At 38.7% G+C, this 22,674-nt stretch overlaps 1 protein-coding gene across 1 annotated transcript in view; it reads left to right on the forward strand.

Annotated features, from left to right (window-relative positions):
* The window catches only part of mast1a (microtubule associated serine/threonine kinase 1a), a 102,477-nt gene that overhangs the window by 63,851 nt on the left and 15,952 nt on the right, over nt 1-22,674 (forward strand). Inside the window, exons 6-16 of the mRNA XM_041785606.1 lie at nt 745-905; nt 4,105-4,180; nt 7,502-7,711; nt 7,835-7,936; nt 13,498-13,630; nt 15,222-15,289; nt 15,435-15,511; nt 18,425-18,633; nt 19,407-19,545; nt 21,228-21,360; nt 22,269-22,434. Of these exons, the coding sequence (XP_041641540.1) occupies nt 745-905; nt 4,105-4,180; nt 7,502-7,711; nt 7,835-7,936; nt 13,498-13,630; nt 15,222-15,289; nt 15,435-15,511; nt 18,425-18,633; nt 19,407-19,545; nt 21,228-21,360; nt 22,269-22,434 (1,474 nt within the window). The remainder of the gene's footprint in view (nt 1-744; nt 906-4,104; nt 4,181-7,501; nt 7,712-7,834; nt 7,937-13,497; nt 13,631-15,221; nt 15,290-15,434; nt 15,512-18,424; nt 18,634-19,406; nt 19,546-21,227; nt 21,361-22,268; nt 22,435-22,674) is intronic.

The following is a 22,674-nucleotide window of genomic DNA, read 5'->3' on the forward strand; positions in this document are numbered from 1 at the left end:
GGAAAGGAGGGGCACAGACATCAAAGAGTTTCCTCTATGACAACCATCTGTGATATCCAACAGCATTTTTCTCCGTAGATGATCTCTCTGCATCTCCAGGGAACTTTTTAATTGATTCTGTCGACTGGACCTGTGCTGCATTCACAACATCATTTCATTTTTTTTTTTCCTGCAGCTTGCGTGGTTCATTCCTGAATAGAGTTTCTAATGGATTTTTTATAGCAGTAGAGATTGTTGGGAAGCCAAAGCCAACCTTGGTGTCCCATTGGGAGATGTGTTCATTAAGCCCCCCATTGATCCAGGCCAGTTTCTCCCTCCTGCATTGAAGAAAGTCTTTTGTTTAAGATCGAATAGTTCATCCATTAACCCCCCCTGAGGCTGAAAACACTTAGAGCAGCTGTCAACTTCTACATGGAGTCACTTTTTAGGTTCCCTGCAGACATTTTGCTCTGTTTTTTAGTCCACATTATTCAGTTTTGCCCTCCTACACCAACTCCTCCTGGATATTTTTCTTGTTTCTGTTCTCTTTCTTTCTTGTTAGGTAAAGTTAGTCGCTTCTGTGTTTCAGCTCTTTCCTCCCACGTACTTCATTGTACACCTTCTGCTCTCTTCTCTCCTTTTTTTGTTATACATTGATTAACACTTTCCCACCATTTTTTGATGTTCAGCTGTGACACAAGCTTTCTGTCTGTCAAAGATCTGTTCACAGTTTAACCTCATCTTTTTTTTAATGTCTGTCACCAGTCATCCAGCTCATCCCAGGAGCGACTGCACCAGTTGCCCTTCCAGCCCACCATGGATGAGCTGCACTTCCTGTCCAAGCACTTTGGCAGCACTGAGAGCATCACAGACGATGATGGGGGCCGACGCTCGCCACACGTTCGCCCTCGCTCTAGAAGCCTCAGGTATGTGCACAGGAGGTCATGGGGAAGAAAACTTTGTGAAAATGCATACACCACAACTGTTTTATTAACTTTTTATGTATTTAAATCCCCTAGAAGCCATGGAAAGAAACACATGATGCTGCTTCTAGTAACACAGTCACAAAAAAGCTTACCAGTCCTAGACAGATATGTCTGAGACTGGGGTCAGTTTGAGCTTTAAAGCTCAGTGTTTACAGTTAGAGTTCAAACTTTTCAATTTCAGAAATGTGACATCTCTCTATAAATATGATACATTTGACAGCCATATAGCCATTTTATTTACATTAGTGACATTGAATCATTTTTATTACTTTTTGAGGGAGCCAACAAGCCTTTAAGATCATCTTGCGAAGGAATAGAATAGAAACCTGACAAATATTTAATAATTCAAGTGTATATTAAAGGACAGTGAGTTGCCTCTAAGGCTCTCAAAGTGAAAACTTGCTTATGCAAAAGCAAACTCAGATGCAGAAGGCGCAGATAATTTCTTTAGAGCAGAAACCCTTTTTTTATTGGTTAATCTTCTTTAATTGGCCTTCTGTGAATGTGTCAGTGCAGCTTGGTGTAATGCTAAAATATTAGCAAGTTAATGAGGCTAATTTAAAAAAATAATAATAAAAACATGTCCTCCTCTGAGTTTCCAGTCTCCCAGGTGTGTTCTGTGTTACTCATCCATCTTACTTCCCCCTCATTAGTTAGATTTTTACTATATTTAAATGTTTGTTTCTAAATTGCAATTCAGGAAGTATTTAAACAGGTAAAATGTCCAAAACCATATTATCAAATACTAAAGTACCAACTGAAGTACTTCTACAAATGTTGATTCTCACAGCAAGTCAGTTATTCTAGAACCAACATTTAAACACACACACAGTTTAAATCAAGCCCCCATGGGACTCGCAGTCGAAACAATAACAAAAGGAGAGAGTAAAGGAGACAAGGAGAGAGTAAAAACACAAGGTGTAGTAAGTGGGCAGTAAACCACTATTTTTATCTCATGGATGAATTTCACACAAATAGGGAGAAAAGCTGTTAAAAGTGGACACCCTGATTAGCACCGCTAAATGCTCACAAACCATCCTTTGATTGTCAGCAGCCATGACCAGGAAGGCCACTTTTAACAGCTTTTCTGCCTCATCATGTGAAGTTCATTCATGACACTAAAATACAGGTTCACTGTTGAGTAAATATTACATTATGGAGCATGTTTTCAATGATCCGATTCCTCAAATCAAAACTAGAAGTACTTAATCAGGCTAGGCAGAGCTCAGCAGCTCATCTCTACTCATCTTGAAAATGTCCAGTGGGGCCACAATATTAAGGAGATGTGGGTTGTGGGGATAGAGTTAAATGTTATGGAGGTAGCTTTTCTGGCAGAACGCACTGCTGATGGCAGAGAATAATCATGGTCCATCATAAGTCGGCATATGAGTAACAAACATAAATGAGTAACAAACAGGAGCTTCCAGTGGAAGTTCCTGCTTCCTTAGGTAGCTGCTTGTGACATAACATTCAGCATTTCTAAGGCTAAGAACTTGTCTTGTCTATTAGAGCTGATGATACGGCAAAGACCTTTACAAGTGTAAAGGATTTCTCTGGCTTTGCCAACTGTTGGAGTTACTTGAGGTGATGTAAGAACCCAACTAAACAAAATGTTGAGATATGATAATAATCCAGTTATTGCATACGTTCCAGAAATATTTTAATTTAGTAGAAGCCAGATTTTGAAATTTAAAATAAGATAAATCCGATGAAGTTTAGTGTTATGTGTCAACAGCCCTTCAAACAATATAAAATTGGCACCAAATTCAATTCTTTAATTCTCTGATTAATTTATTGATAACCAGAGACTTTTACATATTAATTGTTAAATGTGCGCTACAGAGTTTATAAATAAATAGAATCATATATAATGCATGCATTGTGTATTAATTTTGTGCACACAAATGTAGTGACGTGAACGGTAATAGTTATCATTACTTGTAACATTAATTTACCTTCAAATGATATTAATGTAGAAATCTAAAATCTATCAAAGTTTCTCAAAGCCTTGTACCAGTGCGTCCATTAATATGGTTAATATCTTCCCACTACCTGTGTAGTATCAATGCTACTCTGTCCTAAACTTCTTTAAGTCTCTCCAGAGTGAAATTGTTTTTTAATAAAGGCTGCTTCACAGAAATGTTTCAAGGTGTGACATTTACATCCCTGTGATGCTTTGCCTTCCTTACAAAGCTTGAAAGGGGGACAAAGTGATCCGTTGGCAGGAACAGAGGCATTTCAGTGGGGAGAACAGACTCACCAGAGCCAGCAGGCATGTATGACCATGTGTGCATGTGGATCCCCTGCTGTGCTGCGCTCTTATGCTTTCCTGCAACGGTGTAATGCAGTGTGAATTAACATGTAAGAACAGCACACATGTAGCTGGTGCAGATTCCATATGTCTTAACACGTGATGACGGCAGAGCTTCATTATGTAATATCACAGAAATGCACTGTGAAAGCATCTTAAGAGAGGTCTCTAGCATTTGCTCGACCAATACCACCAATCAGAGCTCTTCTCTGGATGTGCCCCAGCTCTTTACAACACATCACTACTGATCAGTATTCAGCCTTCATATTAAGCTCCTCAGCAGTCACTGCCCTAGATAATATCTCTCTGCTTCAGTATGCAGTCTACCTTTATTTAGTACACTGACATGCCTATTATCATTATTCACATCTTTCTATGAAGCTTTGATGTGTTCTCCTACAGCACAACACATTGCTTTATATATGGGGTGTTTTTTTGTGAATGAGAGACGGCACTGTAAACATTTCTCTAAGATACAATAAAGATTTCCGGATTTGTAGGTCAGTGTTTTGCTTTTAATCACACATGGGTAAATGTGTTTGGACTCTCCATGTATTTATACGTGTCTGACGTCTGCTGCTTGTAATAACGGAGGTTTCATGACGTAAACAGAGTGTACTGAATTTCTGATCCCTACATTAACATAATGTACAGACAGGATGGACAAGTCAGGAAGCAGTTTATTATTCCTCTATTCAAGTGAAATACACAGAAGCTTGCTTCTGTCTGTCTCACCCTTCGTCTCCCCTCACTGAGCTGTTCCTCCTTTGATATTCTCAGTGTGTGCTGTATATTACACTCCTGCTCTCCGTGTTTGTCTCCCTGCAGCCCGGGGCGCTCTCCTTCCTGCTATGACAATGAAATCGTGATGATGAACCATGTCTACAAGGAGCGATTCCCCAAGGTCAGCCTCATACAAACAAGCACACGAGTGTAAACTGGGCATCTATACACACCTGAAATATGCACAGAAACAATACACACACAGAAGCTCATATAGCTCAGAAGCTATATAATCTACAAATTTATAAATGTGTTTGGTTAAATAGTGTATACATTTTTTAAATTCTTGAAGCTACACTTAAAGAACATATTCACCAAGCAGGCATCTGTACTTAAAGAACTAAGAGTGTGTGGCTTATGATTTGCTTTGACTAGCTTTAACTGGTCATTAAACATGTGCGGATCTCTGGAGGACAAATTAAAACAAAAATCTCTTTCTTCTTTTTCTTAAAACATTCTTTCTTTGTTCTTTAGGACTCACAAAAGTTCTTAAGTTCCTTGATTGCAGGTTTCTGCAGTCTTGATCTACAGTGCTGTTATTTTTTAAAAATGACTATAAGATGAGTGGTGCTTCATGTAAGATACTCTGTGAGGGCAGTGATTCAGGCAAATGTGTAACAGTTACAGAAAGCTAATGGACATACAGAAGTATTTATGGGGTGTTTGGTCAAGGGGGAGTTTAGAAAGATGCAGCATTATTATTATGAAAAGAATTCATCCTAACTTACAAGCCTGGCTTACAGGAAAGAGCAGATATTGTTTAAGAAATATAACATTGTGTTGGTTAGAATAAAGAATTATTTATTGCTTGTGTTTTTCAAAAAATATATTAGATGAGGAACATAAAAAATGATTGCATGTTAAATCACAATTGCAGTGTTGGAAAGAAAATCGCACTGAGTTTATTTTTCTAAATCGCTAAGCCCTACTGTCTATTCTGAGATCTTTTCATGCAGTTTTCTGTTATACACAGCTGTTTTTCTGTGACCTTGGTCCTTTAAACTAACACTTTCCTCTGACCTCCAATAAAAAGACAGTTCTCATTCAGGGAGCTACATTAGATTTTATCCCATTGATCTCTGCCAGCTGTTTACAAAGCAGAGTGTGAAAACCTCCCCTGGAGGCCGACCTGGTCTTAGATGTTAGACCTGACCTCTGAGTCTCTGATTGTGAGCACAAAATCAGTCGGATCAAACATCTCACTCCAGGTCAATATGTTATCCAACTGCAACTAAACCTCTTCGACCTGTCTATTTGAGTTATGTTCTTGGATGTGGATACACATCGGTGTCTTAGAGATGATGGTTTCTATGGAGCAGGCGAGCAGGTCTCTCACTCACCACCATCATTCACAGTCATGGCCCGTAAGCTGCAGTAACAAGTCTGATCACAGTTAGCTGCCCACTGTCCCTGGCTAAACTAAACTATATCCTCATTATATAATAGAAAATAGACCCAAAAAAGTTTATTTATGGAAGCTTAGTGGTGCCTAGATTATAATAATGTCACCTGCTTTTTAAGCAATTCTTTCACATGTGCGTGGCTCAACTGTAGCAGACATATCAGCAATATTCATATTTTCCCAACACTGATAAATGACTGCAAAATATTTTGAAATAAGTGGAAGTGGGTATTTAATAAATAACTGTATAAGAGATTGGAGGGGGATAACTTGTAATGACTCTATAAAAACAAGCATCAATAGCTTGAAAACATTTTCTGGTGAAAATTTAACTCTTTGTTTAGCCATCTGGCCCACAACATTTCTATTTTAGTTCCCCCAAACTCTCCAACATACTATCTTTAATGTAAGAGGAGCAGGCTGTCTCCTGTGAGAAACTATTTAAAAAAAAAACAATAGTTTTACCAGCACAAACAGCAGCTAGCAATTCGCTGCCAGCTTGTGCTACAGCAGGACAGTAAGCACTTAAAGAGGCAGTGGTTTTGTAAACAAAAACAGAGCTAGACATCATAATAATGACCTTTATGCTATGAAATATAGAAGATTAAACTAGAGTTTAGTTTGATAGAAATTTTGCTACTTTGCTGGTTAATGTAAAATAGCTCCTTGCTTTCAAATTCCTCTCATTAGATTGATGTGTACACATTGTATTTAGGGATGTTTCCAATGACTAATTTCCATGATAATTAAACAGGTTTTAATTCATATATGTTGTCTTACCTGAGGTATGGAAGCTCTTTATTAGAGCCCTAACTACCTAGTAATTTTACAGTAGTAAGTGGTAATTATCAAGTAGCTTCAAGAATAAGGTGGTAATTAACTAGTAATAAGTTGGCATTTTACTTAGTAATAACATGGAAATATGTTAATATTAAGGACGTATTTAACTATTAATAATATATTGATTATAACGTAATTTATTGTAATATTTTGGCAATTCTCTGGTAATTAAGTGGTATTTTACCCTAACCAGGCCTGCGCACAAAATTGGCTTGTCCCCTGACAAACCCAGTGAATGGGCCATTTTTGCCACATTAAACCCATTTCTGCTACTTTTAAAATCCCATTTCATAGATCTGTCCATTTTTGCCACTTTTAACCTATTTTAACTATGTTTTAAGAAAAGGGGTTTACATTTTTAAGAATAACATAAATAAACAAAAATATATTTATTGTTTTGATAAGACTGGTTATTATTCAGGCAATATGAATAGATATGGTTATCATAGCTTCACTTTACAATGGACCCTGATTTTGCTGACAACCATAGGCCCCCAATTTAGCTGGGCCCCAGAAACTCTTCCCTTTTTTCCCACTTATGGGCAGCCTTGCCCTAAACCCCTAACCCAAAAACTAATTGAAAATTATTCAGATAGGTTTCACTTTAATTTAGTGGGCCCAAATAAAGAAATAATACTAGATAATTACACTTACTACTTACTTACTATAAAAATAACTTAATAATTAGGGCACACTAAAATTAGGTGCTACCAAAAGTAGTTCATCTAACTAGGAATTCTGATGCCATCAATCATAGCAGTGTTTGGTTGTTTAGATGACTAATCCCAAACATTACAAGTTGTATTCAATATTGCCCCAAATTAGCCAAAAATCACTTATCATGGTTTAAAACATTAAGAAACATGAATGGCTCCTCCAAATGCACAATTGGAGAGGGTCCAACTGTCCACAGATTTTGATATAAATAATAATGGGGTCAAACCAGTTAAAAAAAGTTACCATTAAGTGCAACAAATTCAGGAGACTTGTCATATTAAGCTCAACCTTTAGTTTATGTCATTGCAGCTGATGCAACAGAGGGCAGAGCCCCCAGCCAGAGATGTAGTTAAGGTGTTGTAAGTGAGATAAACAGAATAAAAGTTACACCATCCTGGATATTTGACCTGAGCTCATGTTTGTTAGTGTCTTTTTAATGGCAGCCTGACTGTTTGGCAGAATTTGACCGTTATCCCTCTTTAGGCCACAGCTCAGATGGAAGAGAGGTTGGCAGAATTCATCCAGAACTACTCCCCAGAGAATGTTCTGCCACTGGCCGATGGGGTCCTCAGCTTCATTCACCACCAGGTAGCTGAGCTGTCGAGGGACTGCCTGACTAAATCACGAGAGGGTCTCATTACCAGCGTCTACTTCTGTGAACTGCAAGAGAACCTGGAGAAGCTGCTGCATGACGTAAGTTGAAGATGAGGACAGGAATCTGAACTGATGGGGTTTTTTTGCCTCTGTCTGAACACAGCTCAACTCTAACTGACCCATATCTGTCTTTTGATCCATCCTTCTCTCCGTGTCTTTCAGGCATATGAACGTTCGGAGAGTTCAGAGCTCACCTTCGTCATCGAGCTGGTCAAAAAACTCTTCATCATCATATCTCGTCCGGCCAGGCTCCTTGAATGTTTGGTGAGTTCCTGTCTTTTTTTTTTTTCTTTCCGAGATATAGATACAGTTCCATCAAATGCACATTCATTTTATCAAGTGACTGGATCATTGTATGCATGCTGAGACTGTTTTGTTTCATCTGATGGAAAGAAGTCATTTCTTTCCTTCTTTTTGAAGATGGAGAGTCGACTCCCTCACACTAAAATGGCATGAAAGAAAGAGGAGAAGTGGGGCAGACTGGGTGCTGTGAGGAAACACTGATTTTTTAAGTGTGTCAGTGCTGGAAGCTGTGCTGTCACTCCTGAAAGATAGACTGAGTTTTGATATCCTGAGATATTCTGGGGTTCTTTTTGATCGCTCGCTTTACATTTATTTTACCTGTGTCAAGTTAAAAGTTCTGCTATGTTTCAGCTCTCATATGCTGACCTTTGCGGTTTGAGAAGGGCACAGGGATATGAAATGAAGTAGATTTACTTGTACTGTTATACAAGGAATGTACCTACAGTGCATTCAGAAAGTATTCACTCCCACTTCACTTTTTTCAATTATGTTATGTTGCAGCCTGATGCTATAGTCAATAATTTTTTTTTTCTTATAAATCTACATTTATAGGCTTTCATGTGTTTTGTACTGAGGTTTCCGACAGACCTGGAAGAATTAAATACTACTTAATTTCAATTAACTCCACCAGGTTTGCTGGGTGGTTCCCTGAGATAACCCTGACAGAGCTTGAAATAACTCAACAAAAACACGGTTGTTTTCAAGTGTCATAAGGATTGAACTAGCTGTAGTTTAGTGGTAAACCTCAGTTCTCAATAATCCCTTTAAAGTTCAAGGAATGAAGTTAAAAAAACAACTACAGCTGTGCTGTTGGTTCTGCTCAAAACACCATTTTTTCCTGCCAGTGTGTAATGCTGGTATAGGTTGTTTGCACTCATGTGATCCATAATGTCCGCTGGGGGTCAGGAAGTGTAGACAGGTTAGTACTTCAGAGCTTTAAATGGACCTTTATGCTGCAGTTATCATCAGAAAAGTTTTGCATACATTGAGTGCGACCCCTACACTTTACAAAAAAAGTGTTTTTATTCCAGTTCAACCATTTATGCAGATCTTCTAGCCTCCAGATGAAGGGAGACAAAAGTCCTGAGGAGTCTTGTGTTGAGCTGAGATGCTACCTGAGCCCCTTTGATTATATAAACAGTCCTCATTTTGTCATAAACATGCTTTTAATTGAAACAGTGGTATACTGTTAACCAAATAAGCCTTATGGGGTAAGCGACCGAGTAATGATGAGCTTTTCACGAATGAACCTGTGCTACATAACAGCTCTTTAATGTGAGCCGCTGTAGCTAACTCCCAGGTGAGTGCCAGTTGCTTTTCCTATATCCTTCGTTGCTCTACTGAGCTGAGCCAAATGATCCAGATCTCTCAAAAGAGATGGATTTCCCACCACAACATGTGACACTGGGTGGATTTCAGCTGAGGAAACATGGTGATAAATCATGGCAAAACTTTACTGAACCAAGCCAGACCTTTTTGTGGAAACGGACCTCGTCCAGACTTTAGACAGAAGTTTTTTTTAAATTCTTGTCTGCTGCTATTTCTCTGTAAATCTTTATTTCAACTTTATATTTTTTGCCTGAATATTTTACAACTTTCTAGTCACAAAAGTAGCTTAAGAGTTAAGATTTTTTAAATTTTGTACTTTTAACTCTCGGTATAGTTGGAAACAGCTCAATTTGTTTTTTTGTTTTTTTTCAAAATTATCTCTGCTGCTGCATCTGCATCTGGCAGATTACAATGTTTTCTGGTAATGATTTTGTACCAGTGAAATCACTTTCACTTTCACTTTGACCATTCTTTTATAATCTGACTTTGTTGAAAATGTAAACTGTGTAGCGAACAGGACAGGTCAGGGATGATTTTTCATTTATGAACAAAACATTTTAAAACCAGGAAACACATCTATCCATCATGTCACATGAAAGAGTGGAAGCAATGTGACTCTAAACATATATCTATAAATCCTGATACAAAACATGGTGTGTTGAAATTAAAGATATTTAAAAGCACTACTAGAGTTGTACTACGTCCTTCCCTTGTATTGCATTATGACTCTGCACCCTTGTATTCAGAAATGACAGCTGATGTAAATCTAGTTTTACCTTCAGCATTTTAGATGCACTTGTATGAATGTAGAGAGGTCAGGACTTTTTCTTTTTTCTTTTTTCTTTGCATGCAGCTTATGTTGGCAGATGTAGAGTACACATTTATTGCTGCGGGATATTTTTCTTACATAAATTGAAACCGACTACTTCTCCATCTCGTCAGCAGTGAGTAGACAGAGCCGTGTCCTTGGCATATTGATATGTACGATAAATAACTCCCTTCAGCTTACTTAGTAATAACAAGCCTCTCTGTATACACTGGATTAGCTATGCTCGATATCAGCTCACTGATTGATGGCCTCACGTGTTCATCATTGTCATTGTCAAGCCTCCCACCCTCCCGGCTCATCTTTCAGTTGCCAAGGCGACCGTCAGGAGAGGTCGATAAGGTCAGGCAGGATGTGGTGGGGAGTTAAGATCCTCGTGGCCTCAGGTTAGAGAGGAGAAGACATGCTCAAAGATAAAATGTTGTCCACGGTGGAAGAGTTCATTAAGCATTCAAGTCATTCTTGTGCTCTGATTTGGTGAAAATGTCACACAGTCAGTCTGCTGTTAGCTGCAGGAATATTATCCTGGAGCAGAGCAAGCTATCACAGAGGCAGGTTAATTCCCCATCCCCGTGCTCGCTCTTTTTTCTCTGGATTGAGGGGAGCAGACATGAGAGAGAGAGGGAGAAAGGAAATGATCCTGGCTGCCCCGGGCTCGGATTTCTAATCAAAATGTTATTCCAGCAACAGGAATGAAAGTGAATCCCAAAGGACACTACAAAAGGCTGTTTCAGTCAGAAAAAAAAGATGTTTCAAGAAAGCAATTTAAAGTTTGGAGGTGTATTAACTCTGATTGTGTTTGTCTGACATCTCCACAGCTGTGTTTGGTCATCAATTTGCAGAAGGTTGTTGTTTCATGCTAGTTTTGTGGTAATAAGTCAGGGACCAAATGGAATTATTTTGGTCTTTGTATCTATTATGTCTGAATACACTTGTCTGGACAGATTTAGACAAAATAGTCAGTGATGTTTTTTATAACTCACATCATTGTTAGCTGATATGAAACAAAGACCATAACAAGACATGAACAGACCCCTTAAATCAGAAGTTCTCAACTGGTGGGTAAGGACTCAAAAGGAGCCTGTGCAGCTTTTTTCAGTGGGTTGAAAATATATGCCTGAAAAAAATGTAGCAAAAACTCTGGAATGTGCCCAGTCATCCATATATTTGATTGCACTCCATTTGTCATGATAAAAAGTAAATTCTATTTGTTTTATCAAGATCTCATTTAATAATCTAATTATCATGGGATAACAAAAATAGTGTTCCCATGACAAGTTAGTTGTTTGAGCTCTCTAGAAATCAACCACAGTGATCTTGTTATTATAGTAAACGAGGTAATATCCAATGTATGCATGTAGATCATCTCAGGGCTTCTGTAATGATGTACTTTTTAAGCATGTTTGTTTTATTCTGTCTCCTTGTCAAGTTTTGTTCCATTGTAGGAAAAAAGGTAACATTTTCATTAGTTAATCTGAGTGGCTGAATTTTGCTGTGAGAGTAAACTGAGAAACACTGCCATGTGCCCTATTTGCACCAGACTAGTATTACCTAGGGACCTCTGGTAACTTGTAATATTCGACCAGGACATCTGTTGTTAATCTCGTGTGAATCGACCGTGTCTGTTATTTCAGGAGTTAAAATGCCAAAGCAAATTACCTACCAGATTTCAGCACACACAGATCCACAGGTAATTCTAATCCCATGCAAATGGGGATCTCTGTAATTTAGGATGATAAATATGGTCTGTGCACCTTTTTGTGCATCTTTTTCTCATTGAAAGAATAATAGAGGTAGCGTAGGAGATTGTTAAAAAAAGTTTTGACACATAAAGTAAATTTTAACTTGTGTTTAAAATGGCTCTATTTTACTTAACTTTTTTTTGTTTTTTACTCTGCTGTTTGAATGTGCGTGCACATACCACTGCTCTCTTCATATGCACAACACTTCCGCTCTTCATCCTACAGTTTCACTTTGCAAGTGCCTGATTTCAGTATCATTTCAATTTGAAATGTGCCACTCAGGGCTGTCACTGCTGATTTAGATGCTTAACAACCCCTAATTTAAAGAGTGCATAATAACATCATCTGCATAAAACTGTTACAAGTAACAGGATAGATTCATATTTAACACCAGACATCTCTCTTATACATTTAGGATGCTTGACTTTCTCTCTGTTCCTCTGTCTAATCCGCTACAGATATGCACAGGTGACATTTCTGACCTTGATGCGTAATGGAAGAGTTAGGGGAAATTGTTCATTAATATAGTTTGTTTACTAATAATGGACAGATTGTTACAGATCTAAAAAGATTTTAATATAAGTGCATGCTGTCTTTTGGAAACTCTGGTTATCAGTATCTATCCAACTAGAGCAGGGGTGTCCAAACCTTTTCCACTGAGGGCCACATATTAAAATATATAAGAATGGTGAGGCCACTTTCATATACTGCACCTTGGGGATACTAAAGTTATAAACCAGTTTAATGTAGATTATTCTTAGTGATTGAATGTGCTCACATGGCTACTTAGTGGTTGATGAGGCAAATAGCAAATCAATTTAAGGATTTTGGGGAGGCCAGTCACATTTCAGGGGGACCTGGTTGGCCCTGGCTACTACTGGCTATGCACCTGGGACACTACTGGTGCTGCTATTCAGTGGGGTAATTACTTAGGGCATTAAAAATCAAGATAACATTATTTCTTTGATTGCCAATATGTTTACCATTTACAGTGTCATCTGAGTGTAGTCAACTATTAATAAAGATATCAATAAATTCTTCTTGTCAAAATGTTTGACAGAATTAGCACAGTAGCACTGCCTTGTGTTAAAACTAAGAAGTTCAATACAATAAAGCAAAAGCTTCATGTTCCAGTTTCACTTTATTTTCAAAATTTGCTGCAGGCCAATCAAAAGTAGGCTGCGGACCGCATTTGGCTCCCGGGCCATAGTTTGGACACCCCTAAACAGAAGATGGAACCTGTGAAACTGCAGTACAAGAGGCAGTAGTGAAATTATGCCCTATATTAGGACATGATTTCACCAGTTCTCCCGTCTTTCCTGTCATTGCATCATTTAAAATCACAACCCCTTCCTGAACTCTTGAATTCATACTTATTTATTATCTATTTATTTGGTGAATGAATTACTGTAGAGATAAGACCACAGTTTTTTTTTGTTTCCACAGCCATCAATATTGGATCTACTCCAATCTTCAAAACTGTCTGTGGGTGTTATCATGATTTATTGTGTTGAAGGATAAATAAGCTACATGATTCTTTTTTTAGCCCCAGTACTTTAAGCTTTAAGCTGTGTTTTTATTATCTCTTTCTCTGAGGCTTAAATTTTTCTCTCCTCCTATGATAGGAGTTCAACCCTGAAGAGTTTTATCATCTGCTGGAGGCAGCCGAGGATCACGCCAAGGAGGGACAGCTGATGAAGGCAGACATCCCCAGATATATCATCAGCCAGCTGGGGCTGACCAGAGACCCACTGGAGGGTAAGAGAGACATTTTTATGTGCTGAATGTTTTCTGCTGGATGTTTTTAAGAAAGCTTGATTTATGTACTTCAAAAAGAATCAACACTTGTCTTGTGTTCAACTTAGACAAACCTCAGATACATAAAGGCACACTGAAAACTTTAAGAGGAAAAGTTCAGGTTTTTCAAGGCTGTTCAAGACAATGGATGTTACATTTCAGATTGTCGAGTTGCTAAGAAGCTAACTAAGCATATCTTAAATTAAGAAGCATTCTATATTGTTTCACATTGGCTAAAATAGGTCATTAAAATTACTGTGATCACATACTGATGTTATTAGTGTGTTAATCGCCATTTTTATTATGTGATTGCATCGAGCCAACCAACTAAGATGTACAGTACATCTTTGGCCATCTGTGAGAATCTGTGCTCCCTAGACAATGTTGCCGCTGGTAGTAATTAATTAGTTGGCCTCGAAGATACTAACAAGCATGTTTTAAACCCAGAGCCAGGCTAGCTGTTTTCCACTTCTTCCTCTTTCTAAGTGACGTTAAGCTAATAACATCCTGCCTGTGGCTGAGAGTGATATCTGCCTGTACAAATTAAATATGTACATCACAGTCAGAAACTGCCAGTAGCTCATTCTGCATACTTTAAATGGTGCCTGTGTGCCAACATGTAAAGAAGTTCCTGTTTGTAAGATATTCATCAGCTTTACTGGAAGTTCAGCATGAGATTATAGGACATAGTTTGAACAGACTGGATCATTAGCTGCTGGTTGTGAGGCGGCATCGCTGTCTTTAATTAATCATCATTGCTCAAAGTCAGCCCCCAAACTCACAGCTCTAATTCACATCTACTCATCCACTCCCAGTCCAATCCATCAAGAGCTGCTCATTAGCTGATGGGTCAAATGATCTGAAATGACTCTCTACAATACACCTGTGGGCTTTTATATCTGAATTCATGAGAAATTTAGACCTGCTCCATCAGTTAACCGTGTGCCACTTGATATCTTGATCCTGCATTTTTCTTTTGCACCTACATTGTCATGTAGAGATGCCCATGCTCGCCCACACACTGTAGCACTGTTGCATGTCCACACTTTCAGTTTTTTTGCCCCATAGAGACATGATCAGTGGTTTTCAACATCAGACTGAAAGCACCAGAATATAGGATTGTGCGTTTTTTGGTTTAAACAAAGTTAAAATCTTAATAATGGCTGTCTGAACGCTTTGCAAAGTTAATTACCATTCAATTATTTCCCTGCTTTAATAAAAACTGTTGTATAATCCGTTTATTGTAACAGCTGTCACATATAAGTGTGGAAGATTTGAACAATTTTTGCTGCTTCAGTACCAAGTGAGAGGGAGGGAGCACTGAAGGAGACAATAGAAATAAATGGGAAGAAGCTATTTTAATTCTCATGTTGTTTTTGTGATCTGATGTGCCTCATCCCTTTGGCTGTTTAATAGTTGAATAGCTGTTTTGTTCGGGGCGTCAGAGCAGCAGTGTTTCACAGCAGTGTAGGAGGCTTGGTGTTCTAGGCTAGAAGAATGTCTTTGCATTTTAACACCAGGATATCATGTTAACAAACATGTTTCTCAACAGAGATCGTGAGCCTTGACAGCTATGACAGCGAGGGTCCACACACCCCAGAGACGGATGACTCAGCAGAGGTGAGGAACAAACAAACACAGACAGTCGCAAACAAAAGGAATACAATCACAGATATCAAACTCTTCAAAGAAACAGCATCGGGTGCTTTTATTGACTTTTAATTAAACAGATTTTACCATCTCTAAATATTGGGTTTGTCTCTAGGGGAAGACAAGAGCCATCAAACCGCCAAGTGAAGAGGATTTTCAGAGCATCAAACTCATCAGCAACGGAGCGTATGGGTAAGCAAATTATAAAAGACAACTGATGCTGATATACACAGTCTCAGCACTTTAACCTTACCTTGATCCACACTTGAAGAAATGATATTAGAATTTTTTACAAGATTACTCAAGGTTTCAAGCTCAACAAAAACCTTGCTGCTGATATGAATGCAGATCATCATCATCAGAAGAAGGGCGGTTTGATCCCTGGCTCTTTAGACTGCATGTCAGAGGACCGATGAGCAACACCTCAAATCCTAAATTGCTTACCAATTCTGTGCAGTAAGTGTGACTGTATGTGTGACATGTAAGAGTAAGAACCTTAGGAGCAATCAGTGTGCTGTGTAGGTGTGTGTAGGGCAATCTGCTTTGAGTGGCTGGAAAGTGAAAAAGGTATGGCATAAGCGCTTTTTTTTAATCAAAGATTCAAATGCACGGTGACATAAATAATTGATAAGAGCAGGTCTATAAAGATGAACTGTACAGAGGACTGAAAAGTAGCTTTAAAGCACTCTCATAATGCGTCTGTTAAGACTATTACAGAAACACGATGAGTTATAAATGAAAGAAACCACTCACAAATACATCGTGTAAAACATACAGGGCCACATCCACAAAAGACTAGCACTGCTTTATGCGTACCCTGAATCTATGAGGATGACAAAAATGATAGAATCTGATCCAAAGAGAATGTGCAAAGGGAAAATTGACACAAACTGCACACAGACAGCATGGAAACTGCTCAGCCAAGCAAATGGGGCCCTAGGTGCACTTGTCCAATTTGAATGTATGTTAATTAAGGCAGTGTTTCTCTATCTTTCTGCTGCCAAGGCACTCTTTCAAAATCTGAAACATTTCAAGTCACCCCATTAAAATGTATGTATTTATATAGCAGTTCAAATTAACAAGATGCATTCACAAATCACTCTCCTACAACTACCAAAATGCCCCTGTCTTCATGGGATTGTAATGCAAACTTAAAAAAAAAAAAATCTTGGATTTTTTATTGCATAATGAAAAACCTCCAAAACTGAATTCACAGTTCTTTTGCTGTATGTGTTGATGAAAGCCTATTCATTTGCTAACCCTGACATTAACATGGTTCCAGAAAATGAGTATAATTAAGTAGAGATTCATGGGAATTCTTGGTTGAATTTAAAGCATTTTATGTCACCCCCAGAAGGCGCCCCACGGTGCCACAACACCCTGGTTGAGGAAGGCTGAAACAGGGAATATTTTAAAAATTTGGTGCAGAATCACTCTCCTCATAAGCATATCATTGGAGAAAATTCATTTGTGGATATGATGCAGAAGCAGGGCTTATAGCAGGCACTGATAAACTCTCATCCTGGTGCTATGAGCACAGCACAACTCATTCTTTGTGGATCTGCATTACACTGTGTTATATATGTGGAGAGACATTTGGGCTGAGCGAGTTGGAGAAAGATTTAGGGATAAGGGAAAAAAACATTTGGAATTTTGTATTTTATCTTGACAGAATGTTTGTGTAAACAAAAATTTACTTTATTCACAATTGTGTTGTCTGTCTTTTTTCCCCTTTTATGTTCTGTTAATTAGATGATGAATGTAGTCTGATCATGAAATAGTAAAAATAATTCTTCATTAAAGATGGACAAAAAAGGTGAAAAAAATTATTAGGGCTGTCAGCATTAATGCATTAATCATAAAAAATTATGGTCCATGTTTAGTGTTTCTTCTTTTTAATTGGATTTATTGCATCTTTTTTCAGCACAGTTTGGTTAAGCCTCTGCAACATCTCCCTGCAGCCCCAGTAATGTAAAAGAAGTACACCACTGCTCTTTAATGTCTCATTTCAGTTTGAAAAAAAGTCACAGACAGCTTAGCGGAAAAGTCAAAAGCCATTTTCCCTTATGTTTTGAACTTTTATGTTTTTACTTTTCCCTTATTTCATTTTCAGTCAATAACAAGTTCCTTTTTATGTGGTTAAGTTCATGTCATAATCTGGTATCCACTTGAAGATCCTTTCTTTCTTCCAAAACAAAAGCAGGCTTGATTCAATCAGGAAGCTGATTACTCCTAGTTTAAGGGAGTACAATAATCCAAAACATAATCAAAACAATTTTAAAAGCAAAACAGTGGAATTTGAAAATGTGACATAAAGAGTGGTCAGTCGTAGTAAGCTGTAGAAATTCTGAGATTAATTGAGATGATGAAATGTAATGATTTGTCAGCCCCAAAAACTCCATGGTCACTTTCTGTCCTTATTAAATAAGTGTATCCCTGTTTTAAAAGCACATCTAAAGAAATCATGGTTAGTTCAGTTTTGCTGCCCCCTGTTTGCAAAGCTTTTTTTTTTTTTTTTTTGTAGTTTTTTGCTGACCTCATCCAAAACATCGGCTTCTGGTGCTCTCTCCCTCTCTCACTCTCACTCTCACTCTCTTTTTGTTAGATTTATTTTTAGGCCCACCATGCTTTTTCTGAGATCAGACAGTGAAACCAAATGTTACTGCAGCACTCTAAAGTCTGTCTCCTTTGACACCTACCCTGATAGACATTGAAAATAACCACCAAGTCTTGTCAATAACGCTCTTATCGACATTTGTAGGTCATAAAGAGGCATCACTTTGCTGTATAACCAGTAACTGCTCATAGCAACTTTAAATGTTGTCTTGTATTTTTAACCTTGTTTGCTTTGATAAGAAAGAAGCCCTTGCTAGAGGTGTTTTATTTTTCCCTAAAACAAAAGATGTCCCTGTAAAATTAAAGGCATATTCCTGTTGTAAGATTCACAAATTCCATTCAAGGTGCTTAACTTAGAGCTTGATGTATTTTAGAGGTTTTTAGTCTTAATATCTCTTCAGCCTTACTCATTCTGCTGTCTCTCCTCCACTCCTCCTCCTGGCTGTCCCTTCAGTTTTCACCCTCTGTTCTGTCTCTTCTTCTCTCCAGGGCGGTGTACCTGGTGCGCCACAGGGAGACACGTCAGCGTTTTGCCATGAAGAAGATCAACAAGCAGAATCTGATCCTGAGGAATCAGATCCAGCAGGCTTTTGTGGAGAGGGACATCCTCACCTTTGCAGAGAACCCATTTGTCGTTTCCATGTTCTGCTCCTTTGAAACACGGAGACATCTGTGCATGGTCATGGAATATGTTGAGGGTAAGGGGTGCAGCGTTTGTTACACTGTTTACTTGCATACTTTGGTAATGCTGAAGGTTGGATATAAATTAAAACAAGTGCCAATTTGTGAGGCTTTCTGGTCTCCTCCTGTCCTGTTTCCTTCCTTTTCCAGACATTTTGTCAGGTTTTTCCCTTTTTTTTAATAAAACAAAAATGCTCTTCAGCCTCTTCTCACAGAGTCTGTAACAAATCATAACACGTTAAGCTTCTTTTAAGTTTTTTCTATGGGTCAGGATGACCTTTCCAATTGTAAGAAACTTTTGCTTCAAGTGATTTTGACCTTTAATTTCAAGTGCATTCAAGTTTGCTCTTCAGTGGTGGAGCATAAGCACTCGCTTAGATATCCAGAGGGGCAGAATAGACTCTTATTTCACTATCATGATGATTCTTGAACATCAAAGTCATGAAAGGTCACTAAATGCTGCTCCAGCCCGGCTCATCTTTCTATCTTATCCTGATGGGATTCCTGGAGGGCAGCTCAGGACAGTCCTGTGACTCTCTGCATTTCAGTACTATATTTCAGTACTATATTAGTACTGTACTATATTATACTATATTTACTTTGTACTTCATACCAAATCAAAACGGTTATTTAAATGTTGTTTTTATGAATCAATACCATGATACTTTGCTGCCCCATATTTACTTTTCTCAGCATTTTACAAAGAAGCATGCTATTTACTTCTCAGAACAATGAAATGGTTAAATCTAACCCTTTTTGAAAGTAACTTATGGTATTTCTGTGTTCCCAGGCGGAGATTGTGCCACTTTGCTGAAAAACATCGGGGCTCTGCCCGTGGAGCTGGCACGGATGTACTTTGCTGAAACTGTTTTAGCTCTTGAGTACCTGCACAACTATGGCATCGTCCACAGAGACCTCAAACCAGACAAGTGAGCATTTCAAAGTGCAACAATGGATATTTTATTTTCTGATACTGGATCAAATGACTAGGTGTAATATTTCAGGTAATATTTTCACCGAACTGCAGCAAGAAATCTGTCTTACTTTGTTTTGTCTTAACCCCTTTTACTGGACTGTGTTGTAGCGGTTGCAGGTCTTGTTTCTTTCATGTTTTCTGGCACCAAGAAAGAAACATGTTCACGCTTTGCAACTATATGTTTTAAAAAGGGGGTCCAGAGGGTGTGCTCCAATTATTGTTGCTTGCTCCCTTGCCTCATATGAAGGAGTTCAAGTATCTCAGGGTCTTGCTCATGAATGAGGGTACAATGGTCAGATTGACAGATGGATTGGTGCAGCATCGGCTTTACTGTAGACGTACTGGACCGTTGTGGTGATCTGAGCAAGATGGCAAAGCTCTTAATTTACCTGTCCATCTTAGTTCCAATCCTCACCTATGTCATGAACTCTGGGTAATGACTGAAGGCATGAGATCACGAGTTCAAGCAGTTGAAATGATATTCCTCAGGTGGGTGTCTGGGCTCAGCCTTAGAGATAGGGCGAGGAGCTCAGACATCCTCATGGAGCTTGAAGTAGAGCCTCTACTCCTTCATGTTAAAAGGAGCGAGTAAAGGTGGTTCTGCCTCCTGAATGCCTTCCTGTGTAGGTCTTCCAGGTGTGTCCAACTAGGAGGAGACCCTCAGGTAGACCCAGGACTCGCTGGAGGGATTATATATCTCATGTGGACAGGGAATGCCTCGGAATCACCTAGGAAAAGCTGGAAAATATCACTGGGGAGAGAGATGTCTGGGTTGACTTGCTCAGCCTGCTGCCACCACAACCCAAACCCAGATAAACAGAAGATGAACAGACAGACTGTGTCATTTACAACGCAAAACCTTTGGTTTCACACTGTTCGAGTGAAGCTGGGACAAACTATGCTAATGTCAGTTGGCAATTGCAGTTTCATCCATCTTACACATGGAGCCATATTGTCTCATTGTTATGCTTCAAATAGCTACAAACAGTGACAAAACTTTCCTCACCATCCCTCTTATAAACACATAAACAGCATTGCCAGCAAACACAACTAGCTGCTTGATTATTTCCTTAATTAAAGTCAGGTAAGGCACATCAAAAAGGAATTCCTGCTGTTGTTATGGTGATTTAAGATACTATCTGACAGATAATAAAGGAAAAGTGCCCCAAAGTTGGGAATCCTGCTTGTGATTTTTTTCTCACTATGGAAGTGTGTACAGTCGTACGACCAAAGTATAAAACATGCAAGAAATTTGTCCGACCGGTCGAGAGCAGCTATTTAGGCCATGGTTAGCTGTTGTGTATGACAAACAATGTATGATTAGGTTTGAAGTCAGACTGACTACGTAGAGAGTTCTGCAACTCAAAATTGTGTCTGAATTGGCTGAAAATCACACAGGGTACACCCAGATTTATTTGATTTATGACTGTTTCAATGTTGTGGGGTTACAATAAAAGCACCAAAGTATTTTCTTGTCTATCATTTCCACTCAAGGACTCTTACCCTGATGAATTATGAAGCTCCTGTCCTTGTGGAATTGGCAACCAGTGGAAAGCAATGTGATTGTGATGAAACATGTTTCAGAATCAGTGCTTTGAAAAGCTTAAAATAATGAACCCCTGTTTCTCTCTACAGTCTACTGATCACCTCCATGGGACACATCAAGCTTACAGATTTTGGCCTGTCAAAGATGGGTCTGATGAACCTCACAACCAACCTGTATGAGGGACACATCGAGAAAGACGCCAGAGAGTTCCTAGATAAGCAGGTATGGTATTCATATGCTCAGTTTGTGGAGTTGATAAACACACGGTAATAGAAAAAGGCTACAGACAGTTAAATTGAGGAGGAAGCAGATTTAGAGAAAACTGGATGTTTAGTGAATGAACAGTCGACTGACATTCACAGCCTCCAGCCGTGCGTGCCAAGCAGCCAGGTCATCCAGCAAGATCAATAATCTCCAAATAAAGATGCTGCATTACAATGCTTCCTGTGCGGTCTGAATTGGTGAATCATTTATGCTCTCCATCTCCTTTCCAATTCCATTTTGCAATTATGGTTATTGTTTATTATGCTCTGAGTTAACGCGGCCATAATCAGTCAGATTGGTCTGCATGTCTTCCAGCTCTTCTGGCTGAAAGCAGACATCTGTTTTTCTGCCAGTAATCAGCTCCGTCTGCAGGTTTGTTTTCATGTTTCTGATGGAGTTTCTGATTAGGGGATTGTTTCTCATAATGTCTCTTTTGTAAAAACAGCCTGAGAGACACACATTAACATTTGTTCACGCTTAATTTTCATTTTCACTCTTCGTGAAATGATTAAATTACTGAACAGTTCATTAGTAACAGAACATGTTAAACACAGAAGAGTGAAAAACTCAAATCAAGTGTATTACTTTTACAGACCTAAACCAACATTGATAATGCAATAATGCAGTATCTCTCTCTGCAGAAAAAAACTTCAGTTCCCTCAGAGTTAGGATTGCAGAAGTCTTCACTACTTCAATTATTAATCAGTTTTAGTAAGAGGAAACTAACTGTAAATGCATCTGGGAGGAGCAAACTGCTCTATTCAGCTTCAAAAGAGATCTCAGTCAAGATCGAAGTTCCACAACTACACAGATCTCACCGGTTGATATTGGTCAGTTTATCTATTTATTCATTTTCTGTGACTCAGGTGTGTGGTACCCCAGAGTACATCGCTCCAGAGGTGATTCTTCGTCAGGGTTATGGAAAGCCGGTGGACTGGTGGGCCATGGGCATCATCCTCTACGAGTTCTTGGTGGGCTGTGTGCCTTTTTTTGGAGACACTCCAGAAGAGCTGTTTGGGCAGGTCATCACAGGTAAGCAAATAATCCTTACTAAAACCTTGCTGACATTTTGAAGACATATTTATCAATGAAAGCAAAACTTAAACTCTAGAAAGAATGTTTTTGTTACTCAGGGTGTCTCTGTTATGACCTTTTCTTGTTGTAAGTAGTTTCTAGTTGATTAGGCAATTTGAGGATCAGTAAGATCCAATCCCATGTATCTAAATGTGTGCGATTTCCTTGAGTTTTTGGCCTCATGACACTACTTCAAGC

The sequence above is a fragment of the Cheilinus undulatus genome, linkage group 4 (assembly GCF_018320785.1).
Source record: "Cheilinus undulatus linkage group 4, ASM1832078v1, whole genome shotgun sequence".
Lineage (NCBI taxonomy): Eukaryota > Metazoa > Chordata > Actinopteri > Labriformes > Labridae > Cheilinus > Cheilinus undulatus.